We start from the raw sequence: 15,515 nt of genomic DNA, 5'->3' as shown, positions 1-15,515 counted from the left end.
ATCAAAGCAAATTCAGACACTGATAGGAGAAGTTATGAAAAAAAATGCATAAAAGCCTGCTGCTCTCTGCAAAAACTCTGTGTGTGTGTGTTTGTGTATTTAGGAGGCATCTTCATCAGAAACAGACCTGGGTCTGGACCTCTGACCCACGTGAAGCACATTCAGTGCTACCTTCAGGATGTTGCCTTGGCAATGATTCCATTCTGCAAGTGGATTTGTGAGGGGGGCACTGCCAAATGGAAGATCAGCTTTGGGAAAGCCCCATGTATGATGCAGCCATGCCCATGGGGATTATATCTACCAGCTTCGAGCCACGAGATAGTCATTTGCATAGCTGAATCCTCAGCTGCTATAACCAGTGTAATTTTAATTGACATCTACAATTTATGGAAGTGTAGCATAGAAGCCCTTCTAAAGAGAAGTGTATCAAACCTGTCTCTGGCAACCAGATGCTGTCAAGCAACAGGGAATGGTGGGAAGGTTAGAGGGACAAGACACGTCAACTTTGAACCTATTCTGCCTAGGATTATCTATGCATCATTATCCATGTTGCAAGCCTGGAGTCTTCCATTAAGAAGCACTCAATAGACAAACCTTAGCCCACCTCCCCTGGAGAGCCATGGGATTTTTGCAGGCAAGAATAAAGGTGTCTGGAACATTTAGCATTAGACTATATATGAGCTGCTAGCAAAGCAAATACATAAATTAATAAATCAATTTGTAGCTTTTTCTTTTCTTTTTTTTTTTTTTCTTTGGTTCCTGTTTGGTCAGAATGTGGTTTTGCCTGGAAGAACCCAAAGAAATGTAATAATTTTTTCCTGCCACCAAATCTAAACATTTTACAAATGAAATTCTTGGCCTCACATCTGTGCCAATAAATCTTATAAAAAGAAGAAGGAAAAACCACACATTATGGTTCTCAAACCACTTTCCACACAGCCTGGGGCAGCCCTGAGTTTGGGTCATTATCAGTAACTATCCAGTGAAATCAATGCTCACAAAGGAGATGGTGCCTATATAAAACCATCTTTGAATATCTCTCTCCTCCCTCAAATGCACTAAAGCCAAAAGCCTGGTGTTTGTGTGCCGTGACTGCCATCACATCAAATAAAAGTTTCAATACCTGCCTACTAGTTGATGCGATGAAGAGCAACACCATTCTTTTCTATTTGACCTGCTGCTTACCAGCACCATTAAAGGAAAAGTCTGCAGGTTTGCATTCACCTTTTTTGAAATTTATTTTAGATTTTTAGATCCACACACCACCTATTTCTCCACTTCAAATGTTTTAGAAACCTCCAATGCTGTTCCTCCTGTATAATCTCCTTTACTCATTTTCTACGAAGTGCAGAACTGCATTTCTGATCATCACCCTGGTTTGGGACATTTAGTCCAAACTGAACAAGGGGTCTTTTATCTACTGAGTCATCTGGACTAGAGGCTGAAGATCCTGGCTCTGATTCCTCAATGTGCAGCACCGAAAGGGACCAACACATCCAGCCTTAAAGTCCTTGCTGCAGAAATGACTCAGGCACTGAGGAATCTCAGCCTAGTTGACGGGACTTGGGCTCCCATGGTCTCTGCCCTTATATCTATGAAAAAAAAATATTTTAAGAAATGTTTGAAAACTTATGCCTCCAATTCCAGCTATGCTCAGCTATTTTTCTTTTCCCAAGCCCATCGCCTGTGCAGTTATGCCCTAATAAAACTCTGTTGATAAAACTGTTTAAGAACTCAGTAACTGCCTGTAGCTTAATACAGTACTGGGGGACGGGGAGCACTGCCGCAGAATCTGATAGCTGCCTTCTGAAATGCCCTTTGAGACCTGTTTGACCTTCCCATATTAACTCCTCTGTCTTTCTCCCTGGAATGGGTATATATATTCCAGTTATGTTCCAGATACTCAACCCTCCTCTTTCCCTGTGGAGAATCTTTTTCTGTCCATATTTCTTCATATAAGTGAAGAGTGACAAGTCCCCAGGGAGGCCACAGGGCTTTGCCTCTGCACAGCGACCTGCCTGATGCCAACACTCCATGAATGCCTCTGCAGCGTTGGAAAGATCTTTATTACTGTTGTGTTGATGCCACCAAAGACGCAACACAATAGACAATGAGGTGGGGAGGTGTCAGAGCTTTACCAGCATTCATCTGTTATGACCTGCGTGACTTAGCTAAGATATGGCTAATGAGCAGGGTGGCCATGTCAGCTAAATATTCACAATATCCTATACCATTTGCCATATCCCTTGCTCCTTCAGACATCCTTCCTTTAAACAGACCAAAGCAAGCCTGCTCTTCTCCAGAAAGTCCTATAAATATTGCATAGACTAAAACTCCCTCCCAGTTGCTTTCCCCAACCCCTCTCATCCCTCCATGCTATCATTCTTTTCATCCCCATTCCCTCACTCCCTTGTGTACACCAGACAGAAATCTGCCCTTCCTCAGCCTACCAACTCCCTGTCACATCCCAGTTCTGGTGTGGAGAAGACCCACAGAAAGCCACGTCATTACAGGGGGAAATCATCCCTACTCAATGGTTTCTAAGCACACCCTTCCAAGGTCCAACTCCATGGGTATGTTTGGGAGGTAACAGTGCCCCTGGGATGCTCCAGAGAGACACAGCTTCACCTGTTCCTTTCAGTGGAGAGCTGGAATTGAAACAGTCAAGACCCAGGACTCTTTTTAGGCAATTTTTGATACTGTTTCAAACTCTTTTTGAGATACTCTTTAGACCAAACTTGCTGCCAGCAGTAGTTGGATTGCACTCACTTACTCACCCCCCCCAGCAGGCGCATGTGTCTGCATGCACTCACACATACTTTCATGCTACAGCAGCTTTTTTTACAAACATCCTTGATATTAAGGGAACCCAGGAAAACCACTGTAAAATTTACAAGGCTCACACAGATCTCCTCTAGTAACACTGTTTGGGGGGTGTGGGGGGGTCCTCCCTCTGTGAGATTTTTTCCTTGCTCAATAAAAATCAACCGAGGTAAGAATCAGCTTACCTCAGAGAGCCCAAGAGCTCCATCTTGTTTGTTTGTTGTTAGTTTTGTGTTTTGTTTTGCGTTGTATTTTTTTCCTAGAAGAGGCACCACTATCAGTCCATCTCCACATTCAAGCAGGACTTATCGCTTTGCCATCTGCCTTCACGCAGGTGCGTCTGGCGTACCACACCACACCACGCGTGCTACTTTCTTGCTTTAAAGCCTCGTTTTACCTCGCAACACACAAGCCAACCCCTGATGCCAGCAGCCCTGCAAAGCAAAACCCCCCCTTCCCCGTGCAAAGCTGCTGACATTACCCCCCCTTCGAGCAGCGGCGATGCTCAGAAACAGCTTCACACGTGTCTGGCTCAGGGAATGCCCCGGCCTCAAGCCGGGTACCCCAAAGGGTTCCCTAGGATCCACCTCTCTTTCGGGGTGCTCCAGGGCTCCCCGAGCGTTGCCTCCTGGCGTGGGGAGGATGATGAGGGACATCGCGGGTCGCTCTCCCGGTGGGGACAGGAGCTCCCCGCACCCCCTGCCTCCCTGCCACGACCGTCACCTTCCTAAAAAACACCTTCCAACAGCTCTCCACAGCCGGCTCGCTCTCTACGCCAGCCGCAAGCACGCACCGGGGGGGGGAAAGAAAAAAAAAAAAGAAAAACTCAAACACCTTCTGAAATGAGCGGCTTTTCCACCCAGGTTTTGCCAAAGAGGAGGGGAAGGAAAGCAGCTACTGCCTGCGTGGACCGGGCAGCTAAAAGAGATGGGGAGAGAGGGAAAGAAAACCCTCCTCCGCCACCGGCCGCAGGCAGCGCCGGCAGCGGCACACCTGGGGGGAGCGGCCGGCGGCACCGCCCGGCTCCCGGCCCCTTCCCCTGCTCCGGGCCCGGCCCCGGGACTGCTTCGGTCCCGGCCCGCTTTCCCCTCCAAGCCGCTGCCCTCGCAGCCTCACCCTGGCTCCTTCGGGCAGGAAGGGGTCATCTTTGCCTCCTTCTTTTGCTCCGCAATGCAAATAGCGGCAATAAAAGGAAAAGGAAAAAAAAGGAAAAGAAGAAAAAAGGGGAAAAAAAACCCCAAACAAACACCACCCCACACTGCAGTTTTCTGTGCAGACCCACCTGGATGCCGTGCAGAGGTGGACTTAACTCAGAGACACTTCTGCACCCTTTCCTTTTTCCCCTTTCCCCTTTCCCCTTTCCTTCCCTTTCCCCTTTCCTTTCCTTTCCCCTTTCCTTCCCTTTCCCCTTTCCTTTCCTTTCCCCTTTCCTTTCCTTTCCTTTCCCCTTTCCTTTCCTTTCCTTTCCCCTTTCCTTTCCTTTCCCCTTTCCTTTCCTTTCCCCTTTCCTTTCCTTTCCCCTTTCCTTTCCTTTCCTTTCCTTTCCTTTCTCCTTTCCTTTCCTTTCCTTTCCTTTCCTTTCCTTTCCTTTCCTTTCCTTTCCCTTTCCCTTTCCTTTCCTTTCCCTTTCCCTTTCCCTTTCCTCTTTCCCTCCACAGCTCATCTTTCCCTCCTCGCTCTCACATCTCCCACCTCCCCAAAGCTTACCAGTGCCCACCTTCCCACATGCACGGCACTCAGCTCTCCCAGCCCACCGTGCATTAACCCCAGGCGTGTTTGCAGAAGACGAGTCGCTCCTGCAGTTTCCCAACTCACCTGCAAAATGCTGCTTGTTGCTAGAATCCAGGGCAAAAGCCACCTCATCCCTGGAAGCCGGGATTAAATACATTGATTGAACCCAGATTTAGAGCCGTTTTGAACAAAAACACCACTTTGGGGAACGCAGAGCAATCCTCAACTGGCAACCTAGCCTAGGCACTCTGCCTTTTTCTCTTGGCTCTTTGGGGATTTTATTAAAGACAGATCTGACGTCAGGGTGAAGGACAAGCCCTGCATTTTTCCTCTGGAGAAACTTTTCCTGCCTTCACTTCTTCATTTTTGTGTGTGGTGTTGTCCCACCTCCTGCATTTCAGTGTATCGCCGTTAGCCAAAGGGCTCTTAAAGGGAAAGCTGCAGCGCTGTGGTCCATCGCCTGCAATCTTAGCACAGCACCAAAACGCTCAGAGCTTACCTCTCGTGTTGCTCATGGCATTCAGACTCTTGCAACTTAGCCAGCACGGCAAGAAACGTTTGATCTGGCTTTACTGATTGTGATGAATGACCTGACATGTGTACGGATACGCACAGATGTTTGATTTATTTAATCTTTTAAAAAGAGTGGCTTCATTTGAATTGCGGGAGGATGTTTGTCCTGCGAGTGCACCCCGTGGCAGGCAGTCTGCCAGCTCCCTGGGGACCCCCCTCTTTATAGAGCAACCCACATGGGAAACAAAAGGAAGGACATACTGTCCCCTGCCATGTTACACATACCTTCTGTGATTTTCTGGAGTGTATCAGAGTATGCATCAGCTCCTGGGCCCAGTTATGTTTCTACCCTGTGCCAGTAGTGGGCATAACAAATATTGCCCAGGTACATAGGAGTGCAAACCCCACCCTGAGCAGAACTAAACTCTCTGATCACTTGTATCTCTGTTAATGTATACCCTGATTTTAGCTGTGTCATGTCTGATGTGTTTTTTCTCCTTTTACCTAGGCACATGCACAGTATTTTCCCTCACCCTTCGAAATCTGAATTGGAAAGAATTTAAAGTCTCTTTCATCCTTAAACTGAAATAGAATAGTATAAGGAAAATGAGTGCTTGCAAAGGGAAGAAAAATCCTATTAAACCGCTTTACAAGTCTTAGACCCAAGGAAGAGTTGAAGCATGGGCTAAATGAGGTGTCCAGGTAAATTTAAAAGTAGGCAAGCCCTCTTGCTTGATGTGGCAAGCTGGGCAGTGATGGATGGGTGAACACTCTAATGGCCAAACTAGAACTGAGATGGGACCTCAACCTCTGCCTAGCCTTGGCTACCTCCTGTGACTCGGGTGTGCTGGGTCGGGTTGGGTTGTGCCAGCCCCAGCCCCCCCAGCAGCCATCCCAGCCCTCCAGGGGAGCTGGTGCTGCGGTGGGGTTTGCTCCCCGGACCCGGCACGGCCGAACACTCACGGCTGCGGCTGACGGCAGCTGGGGAGGGGAGAGCAAGGAAGCTGTACTCCAGTAACACGTGTTCTCCCAGCGATTTTCATCCCTTTGCGCTGTGTGACGTGACACGGGTGGTTTAATGGTTTTACACCAGCTGGACCAGACTTTTTGTGTGACAGTCCGGACACTCGGCTGCCCTGGGAAAGGACTCAGCCAGAGCTTGGCTGCAAAGCGGACAAAGTGCCGCCTTCTGTCCTCCTCCTCCAGCACCTTCACCCCTGCCACAGCCCCTTCCCAGGACGTACCACCCTGAAGACCAGGTTGGGGATTGTATTTTCTGTCAGGTTCCCCCAGGGCTGTTTCTGTGCTCCTTTCTCTGTATCCTTCCCTCCCTTTCTTCACGTCCCCCTCTGTTCATTCATCCCACCTCTCTCTATTTCAATATTTTTTTCTCCCCCATCTCTGTCACCAGCACACATTCTTTCCTCATACACCAGCAATACTCAGGCACAGGCACTCTCTTTCTCTGCTGAGGAATCTAGAAAGCAGCCTGCTATCTTCATGCCACCTGGGTGGTGTTCATCTGCATGTGGCTACCACTCTGGGCCTGACTTTGGGGTCCAAATTCCCAAACACTATGTGAAGTGAAAGGAGCATTTTGAGAGTGCATTTCCTCTGACTTAGGTGAAATGGTCTCTTAAAAAAGAGGTGAAACTAGATGGATCAGCCTAGGGTAATAGGCTCAGATGTAAAGTAGGTGGCTAATACCTCGTACAAGTCATGGTTGCTGGCTTGGAGTTGAAGGGGCCATGCTAGCAGTCCTAGCAAAAGTAGCTTTGCAAACAGAAGAGGAACAAGAGTTCAAAGTTCCTGGGTTATCAGACTATAAAATCAAGTATATCAGACTACAAAATCTGGTGTCATTTATAAATGACACCAGAAATGGCAGTGTGTTGGTTTTGTTTTTTCCCCAAAAATATTTGCTTATCTCACTCTGACTCTTTCCCCTGCATATTTCATTCCCCTCAGTGAATTCCTTAGCTAATGCTGTGGTCAAGTATGTCAGCAAGGATGGAGTCTTTGAGATGTGGACATCTGGCTGCTTGCAGCTCCACAGCTCATCTCACGTTGGCCGTGGGAGTTTGTCATGTGGCGATCATAAACCAGACACTCTATCCTAGCTTGGATGAGACAGGGATCAAGGAGTGGGCCTGCAGCCCCAGGGCAGGGGTGCTGAGTCTTCCAGCTGCCTCAGCAGCCTTTCTGATAGCCGTTCCTGCTTAGATATGGCACGTCGGTGCACTTACAGGTGTGACTGGGTGTAAGGTTATTTCATTAAGTCTCAAATGACAGGGACATTTAGGCTCTTGTTGAACTCAGTGATGGCAGCAGCCCACACCTTGGTTCCTGCTTCTGGGGGCTCTCGGATCCCTCTAAGGATGACAATGCTAAAAGAGACCATTGAAATCCTGTGTCACCCTGGCTTAATCCTGGGAAGTCCTGTACTGACCCTGGTAAATGGAGGCTCTAAAGACACTTCTTTGTCTAGTTCAAAGACTTAAATTCAATTTAAGATCTTCAAATGATGGAAAATCTACCTCATGTTTTGGTGAGTTCAGTTACATTCACTATTAAGAGTTTGTGCCGTATTTTCAGTCTGAGTTTGCTAGTTTCATCTTTCTGCCAATGTCTGCTTGGCTGATGAGAATTCAGTACCTTCTTCCAACATAGAAACATGCAAAGGTTCAGTAAATCACTGCTGTCTCTTCTCTTCAATAAAACAAGGAAGCCACATTGCTTTTAAGTCTCAGTGTCTAATTGGTTTTCTGGAACCTGAAGCAATTTTATAGCTGTAATGACTTTTGTCTCTTTACCTTTCACCTTCCATGGACGTTATGTCTGTGAATGCAACTATCCATCATTCTGCAGTCACGCCATCCACAGTGAACTGGAAACAGGTAGCATGCCCCAGTGCAAACTAGCTCTGATTCTGTTAGCCTAACTCTTTAATATCACTCCTTCCTCAATATGTCCCTTAGGCCTCTTGGCCACATAAACAGGTTTCTCAACTTGACTCCATTTTACAGTCTTTTTAGACTAAATAAACTGGGAAATGGATTGATTTATTTTATGCCGTTTGATGTGCCTGACACTTTTACTGAGGCCTGCAGCTGGCCAAAGAACACAGGGACTGCTAAAAACAGAAAGAGAGTTCAGGGAGGATGGATGCTGCTCTTGCTTGCAAATGTGTGGCAGGAATAGCTCCTTGCCTGTAGTGGATTTACCCTGTAATAAGTGAGATCAGAGTCTGCCTACAAGTCCAAGGGAAAAAAGAGCACCTTGGAATTTCCTGACTCATAAAAGGTAAAGGCTGAGTCATGAATCTGGCTTTTAAACAAGCCAGACAAGTAGCTGTATTAGTTTTCTACCAGGGTGCCCTTCTTTCTGCTTTCTCCATGCTGGGGTGATGGACGAGACACCCATTCCATGCAGGACTTGCCTGCTGAATAGCAGGGACCCCGCTGAGCCTGCAATCAGCAGGAAGGCTGGGAACTTCACCCGCTTCAGGGGGCACATACTGGAATGGGAAGGGAGGTGGGGGAGTCAAACTGCCCCATCTATTATTGTTGTTGTTATTACTACTTAGGTGATGGGAGGGAGAGTTACATCAGCCTGGCCCTCTGAAATATCAAAGAAACTTTAGAAACAAGAGTATGAAAACATCTGGTTTAGCTGACTCTTGATAACATCAAGCTTCTGAGCACTCAGCGAGCCCCACTTCAACACAGGTGAATATCTCATTTCCAGAGAGTTACTGGCCTTTGTAGATGAGACTTGACGCCACAGAGTGCAAGAAGCTGCAATACAACAGGACTTACTCTTTTGCCGTCTAAACAGTCTTTCCAAAGAAGAAGATGGACGGGAATCACAGTATGGATAGAGACCCAAAAGCTCCTTTGCTCCTGTTCAGCCTTGTATCCCTGGTACCACGATGTAGAAGGTACCAGCGAGGAGTTAATGTGGTAAATCCACCACTGGATTCCCTCAGTCCCTTAAAAAATGCCAGGTGAAGGGAGGTACCTTGAAAAGTTACTCAACACAGGTTTCCATTACTGAGTAAGTATGCACAATGCGGTGTGGCTTGCACTCCTTGTGCCAGCATACACCCAACAGCTAAAAAGAAAATCAGATAGTTCAGGTAAACCAGCCTGACTGTCAGCACTCTAGGACTGAGTGATTATTTCTCTAAAGAGCTGGTATAAATCAGATCCACTGATAAGGGTGAAGCCTCAGCTAAGTCTGAAAAATGGAACCTTCAATATTTAATTCATTCATGCAGCCAAAACCATTTATATTCAAGTGAGAATACTGCCTTTGGGGAGGCATGACTGTGGTTTTCATCCCCCATAAATAGACTCAGATTTATTAGGACAGGTCTTCAGCTGGTGTCAATCTGTGTGACTCTGTTGATTTCAGCAGTATTAATCTGGCTGACAGCAGCTGAGCTGTTCCACTGTGAGGAAAAACATAGGGTTTGAATGACAGTAGCAAGAACCCAAGCCATTAAAATACTAGTTTCTGTAAGTTCTCATTTTAAAAGAATTGTAGAACTTTATTTCAGTTTACAAATATGTGTTATATTAGATTTTCAATTATTGATGCCAGTAACTTCAGATATTGTATTTTCTTCATTGCCCTCAAAAGCAATGGCCTGACTACTGTGTTCATCTATTCTTAAATTCTCATAATTTCCTTTTGGACATTTATGTGGCCATTATGTGGGCAAAAGAGATATTCTGATGGTTTTGAACCAGTACCAGGCATTCGTGACAGCAGCAACAGTACTCTGGGGTATCCAGTGTTTTTCCTGAGCAATTTTCTGTCTCAGTATCTGCTCTCAAAAAACATCAGTTTCTTAATTAAAGCTTTCAAACAAAACTTAGAATAAGAAAGAAAAAGAAAAGCAACAAACCACCATACAAATAAGATGCCAAGCTCTCACAATAATTAATAACCAAAATGAACAGGCCATAGAGAATCAGGAACCTGCCAGAAATATGAACAAGCTTTGATAAATCCTTGCTGTAGAAAAGTAGTCTTCTGGAAATAAAGATTTACATAATATTTGCTAACCAATAAAAGAAGCTGGCTTAATAACACACATTGAGTCTGAGCCTCAGCTGGTACAAAAATGAAGTCCTTGGAGTTGCATTGATTTGTGGCATTCATGGGTGCAATACATTATTCATAAATATTAGTTCAACTATTTGAACAAATGCAGGAAGTGCAGGGGAGGAATTAACCTTTGCATTTGCCTCCTGCAGATGTTTTTCTTGATGCACATGAAAAAAAGAAAAAAATATATTGACTAACAAACTATGAAAGGATGAAAGGATGAAGAATCTCAACAAATGTTGCATACATTCCTGAAGCAGCACAGTCTGCTCCCTTCATAGGTTGGTCTACTTCATATCGTGGTCTTCTTGACAAGTGATTTTATGACATGCTCCAAAAAATGACTTGCCCACTATGGATAATGTGTGCCCCCTCGTATTTCTATTCTTTAGATCAGTGATCACAAAATTACACAACTGCTCATTCATCTGGACCTTTTTTCCTCCTACTAGTGGAGCAATATACTCCAGTCTCTGGGATGGAGTTGACTACATGAGGAGAGAAATCTCTTCTGTTCTGCTGGAAATGCACGGTGTCCAGTCTCATTGCTCCAAGTTGGGTCTAGCTAAGACTGGAATCAGATTTGATCTTTTCAATCACACACTGAGTCTTCCCAGCACTGTAAATAGGTCAGTGAATTCCAAGGGTAGGTTAAATTATACATATCTTTGATAGGAAAAAACCCCAAGTCAATGAAATTGCATTAAGTGTAAAATAATTAAGGTTATAAAACATAACCATCTCCCATCTCAGATGGACTTGTTTTTCTGTTGGAAAGTAAGTCTACCCTTCTAGCCCATGTGTTGCTTTTAAAATATTTTGTTAATAAATGCAGAAAAATCTTTTTTTTTTCATATTAAAGAAAATAAGAAAGAAACCTTATGAGAAATTTAGAAAAGTTATTAATAGAGCCCCAAGAGATCAAACCTGTTTGACACATGAAATATTCAAGGACCGGTTTTCCCTCTATGGCCCGAGTATCCAAATTCTGCATTCTAACTCTGGTAAGATTTTATTCAAAGTTTCCTTTGGTATTTGGTTAGTAAACATTTCTCTCAACAGAGCTGCTTTCAGTCTCTGTTTCCTGGGGAAATGGAGGCTTATGCAATCACTTTGTATGTGTTCATGTCTGCCTGTCTGTGTCCCTTTGCAGTAATTTTTGAGTCTCTTGGCCAAAATCAAGCCAAACATGACAGAAAGAGAGATATCTCACCGACAATCACATTCCTGCGCATTTTGTGAAAGGAGGCACCGAGGAAGAAGAGAGAGCCCCTAGGAGTATCACACCTTTGGGAAAAGTGGTGTGTTTACTCGTGCACTATTAGACGCCAGAGAAGCCACACAGCTGAGACCTCTCAGACGCTCGACTTCAGGAAAACAACTTCAGCTGGAGCTTGCAGTCAGCCACCAGACACAAACCTGTGGGGAAAGCAGCTTTATTGATGTGGTACTCACAAAAATACTGCTACTTTAGGCACACGTAGTCCACATGCTCTCAAGTTCTCATCTTTTTTATTTTTTTATTTCTTGCAAGCAGCACTTTAAGCTTCCTCTCCTTCCAGCCCATGCCAATATTTTTCCTTAATTTAGTCTCAGTTATAAAAGCAAAAAGGGTGAAAACAAAGGTATCCATTTTCATACTACCACCTTAGGAAGTAAAATATTGAGTCTGTCACAGATTCTTCCCTGGAAGCTTTCAAAGTGCAAAGATACAGTCACCTTCCAGTGGATATAGAGTGGTTCTGCCTCAAGAAGAGGAATAAATTGAGGGTCTGATATGGGCTGTTTTGGAGACCTCAGCAGAAAAGGGTCTCAGCTATGGAGATCATTCAGTATATACGTGTTTTTATTACCATTGATAATTGCAGCTGAAGCATTTAAAAAAGGTTATAAAGAAGAAGATAAAATACTTTTCCATGCTCTGGAGGGTGTTCACCACAATGCCTGCTAGCATTTGTTATCAGTTTTATAAAACTGGGAGCATTATGATTTTGTTTCCTGATTTCATTTGGAGCACCGTTGTTTGCCAACCCAAAAGATGCAGCCCCGAGGCACAGAAAGGTAACGGGGCATGGGACGTGATGTATCACACCCGGAGACCCGCAGCAGGTCACAGCCCCAAGCTCTGCTGTTTGTGATCAGTGTCCACCTTGCTCCATCCCTGCCCAGTGTGATAACACTCTCCACCCTCTCCTGGACTGAGGGCACCACACAAGGTAATCACTGTTTACTTCTGGGCTTATTTTTCCTTCCTCTTCCTCCTGTCAGCCTTTTGGAGCAGATGGGATGATATAGACTTGTATTCAACCTGAGGGAAAAGGAGAACAGGCTGGAACAAGGCCCTGAGCCCACATCCTCAGGGGAAAGGTTGCTGCAGTTGATGTCTACCTCGATCCAGCACATGCTTTTTTTATTTCATCAAGTAATAACATGGTTTCAAGGGTTCTGGCAGTACTTTCCCTTTAACATGGTTTTGGTCCATCTTCCTTTAATCACGCCTGAAATTGTTGAGTCCCTGAGGAACCGCTGGGCTGCACATGTTCAGCCAGGACAGGCTTCCCAAAGGGAATTTGGACAAGAAGGACATATTTTGGGACAGTGTGTGAGACAGGCACAGCACAGGAGTTGGGACGGAAAAGGAGAAGATTCTGGCATGGGATCCACAGCACTGTGCTCCTGAGGCTGCATTAGTTATTCCTGGTTTTAAACACTGGAAAAATACACAGAAGGTAAATCCTGTATCCCTCACAGTTAGCAAAAACTGTGGCCAGCATGTATTTATTTTTTTTTTTTAAAAAAAGGAATGCTAAAAATACAACCTGTACACCATCAGCCCGGAAAAGCATCCAGTTTCACTGAGATGGTTGCAACTATTATTAGTAAGTTGGAACTCAATTTGACATTTGTAGCACCATTAGATGCCAAAAATGAAAACTCTTCATCACATTCCACAAAGTCATTTTCTGCCCTAACGCTGTCATGATACCCAGTCCTTACTTGACAAGGGAGAAGTTTGTTGACTTAAAGTCCCAAAGGGACCAACTTCACTTCAGATATCACAGGTTGAGGACTTTGGGGGCTGATTCCAGTGAATCAGAGGGCCTTTCTTACTGTGTTCACACTCCAGCAGCTTTTTTGATTTAGCTGTTCCTTTCTACTGGGTAACAAGGTGTAGTCTTTACATTTGCAGAGCTCGGGACTGTTGTTAAGAGCCTATCATAACACGGTTTCAATCCCTGAATAGTGCGTTCAGGCTGCAATACAGTGGGAACTATTTTAACTGGAGTGAAGCCACCCCCCCAATCCCGTAGGGTTCTTCATCTCTGTGCAGGCTGGTGTCCATTACTCCCACTCACTCTGACTCCCTGACCTCTGTTTGGGCCATCACAACATGACTCACACGTCTCAGATATTGTCCTTTGGGGCATCCCACAGAAACACCTCTCAGAAAAAATGCAAGTGCTCAGTTTTAAAGGAGGAAACTGGAATTTCAAGCAAAAGTGGTCACTTTGGACCATTCAGTTCTAGCTTAATTTGGCAAGCTCTTTCTGCTGCCTTTTGCAGTCTTATCTGTTTGCTTTTTCAGTCTCAAATGCATTTCTCTGGCATGACGTCCCTGGTTCCTCATGACAGCCCTTGAGGGACTGGCTGCCTGCACTCCCAGCACCTCACAGAGCAGGATTCAGCATGGAGCCAGGAAAACTCACAGTTCACCCCATGACTGAGACACCACAATGCCCTTGTGAGGTAGACGGTTTCCTTTATTTTCAGTTACTTCAAGTTGTTGCTGGCTGTGGAGGTGAAGTGTTTCCCAGGAAAGCCACCCTTCTCTTTGCACGGTGGGGACTGTTGTCCTCATCCTGTGTCACCTCCCAGAGGCACCTTAGGAAGAAAATTCTCTGACCCATTTGAGGCCTCAAGTTGGCTGCTGAGACTACAACTAAGGTGGCCAGCTTAGAGAGCTTTCATGTATTAAATGCCTGATGGTTTATTTATTTACCATGTCCTGGGTCAGGGTCCTTGAAATGTGCCTGGGGAAAGTATCTGCCGAGGTGATGGAGAGGGCCTGCTTCCCTCAGGGTACCAGTGATGGAGTACAGCTCCTGGCAAGGGACCTCCTTGGGTGGGAGCCATCACAACCTCTCTCCTGCCTCAGGACCCCAGGCTTATTGTTTTCTGGAGCAGGAAAGGACCTGGGCTGAGACCAAGGCCAAGCACTGAGCCTCTAGTGAGCAGACTCAGGAGCTGAAGAAGAAAAATGGGAGGGGGGGGGAGGCAAAGGAATATGGCCAAGGCACAGTCAGAAGGCTGGAAGAGACTCAAGGCGTCCTCTCATATCTCCCCTGCCCCAAGGTACAAACTGCATTAACTAAACTCTTCCTGACAAATGTTTGTCCAATCTTGTCTTCAGGAGCAAGACTGCTTCCCTCTACCTACTTTGCAGCAACCTGTTCCAGGCCTTCACTGTCCTCAGAGTTAGAGAGTTAAGCCTAATGTCTACCTTAAATCTCCCTTGCTGCAGTGTAAGTAAGAAGTCCACTGTTCCTTGGGCACACTGATGGAATTATTTCCTTCTTCTTCATTTAACTAGTTTAAAGACAATATGTGTATCATCTCCACTGCAGCTTTCTCCCCTTTCCCAGTTCTCCTACTCTTTGCTCAGACATCATAATTTCTTGCTCTCCCTGTAATCTTTGAGGTGCCCAAAATCAGGACTAGCACTGGGACTAGACAGAGACCTCCTGTTCACACTTCCTAGAGTTCACATACTTCCCACTTACTTCTTCTTGACCTGCAATCCCTAGATTACCTCTGTAGGAAGCCCCCTATTCTCACCACGCTGGTTGCTCCCACTGAAGTGAATGCCAAGCCAAACCAGGTGGTCACCTCAATGGCCGCAACCCTGTTAGCATCTGGGAAAGCAAGTCTGGTCGCCACTATAGCAGATGAGAGAGAATGTCTAATGACATCAGTTAAATCTGCTGGGATAAAATGGTTGACAACAGCAACAAAATCCCAACAGCAGCAGTAACCACCCTTAGATATGCCCTGGCAGAACCAGTAGCCTGCAGGGCATCCCAGAGCCCCACTCCAGCTATTCCTCCAGGGCAAGAGAGCAGCACAGATAACCCCCGTTGAGCATAATTCTCCTACCAGATAGCCATCTACACTACAGGATTTAATCTGAGCTAGATTCCCAACTCACCTGAGCAAATTTCATGTGAAATAGTGCCAAAAGTCTTACTACAGCCAAGATGAAATCACACTGCAGCAACTTCATCACCTTCTACGGTACATACTCTGTCTCCCCTATCCTCAAGATCTGTCACAAA

At 45.6% G+C, this 15,515-nt stretch overlaps 1 protein-coding gene across 2 annotated transcripts in view; it reads right to left on the bottom strand.

Moving 5' to 3' along the window:
• Positions 1-4,991, bottom strand: part of CCN4 (cellular communication network factor 4) — a 35,873-nt gene extending 30,882 nt beyond the window's left edge. Inside the window, exon 1 of one of the 2 annotated variants that reach the window (XM_069780097.1) lies at positions 4,639-4,991. In XM_069780097.1, coding sequence (XP_069636198.1) covers positions 4,639-4,686 — 48 coding nt within the window. In that variant the 5' untranslated portion in view covers positions 4,687-4,991. The remainder of the gene's footprint in view (positions 1-4,638) is intronic. The other variant, XM_069780096.1, reaches the window with a different exon arrangement.
• Positions 4,992-15,515: the final 10,524 nt, after the last annotated feature.

This window comes from Haliaeetus albicilla, chromosome 3, assembly GCF_947461875.1.
Source record: "Haliaeetus albicilla chromosome 3, bHalAlb1.1, whole genome shotgun sequence".
NCBI lineage: Eukaryota > Metazoa > Chordata > Aves > Accipitriformes > Accipitridae > Haliaeetus > Haliaeetus albicilla.
Note: the sequence above shows the minus strand (reverse complement) of the source record. Positions and strands in the feature narration are given on the sequence as shown.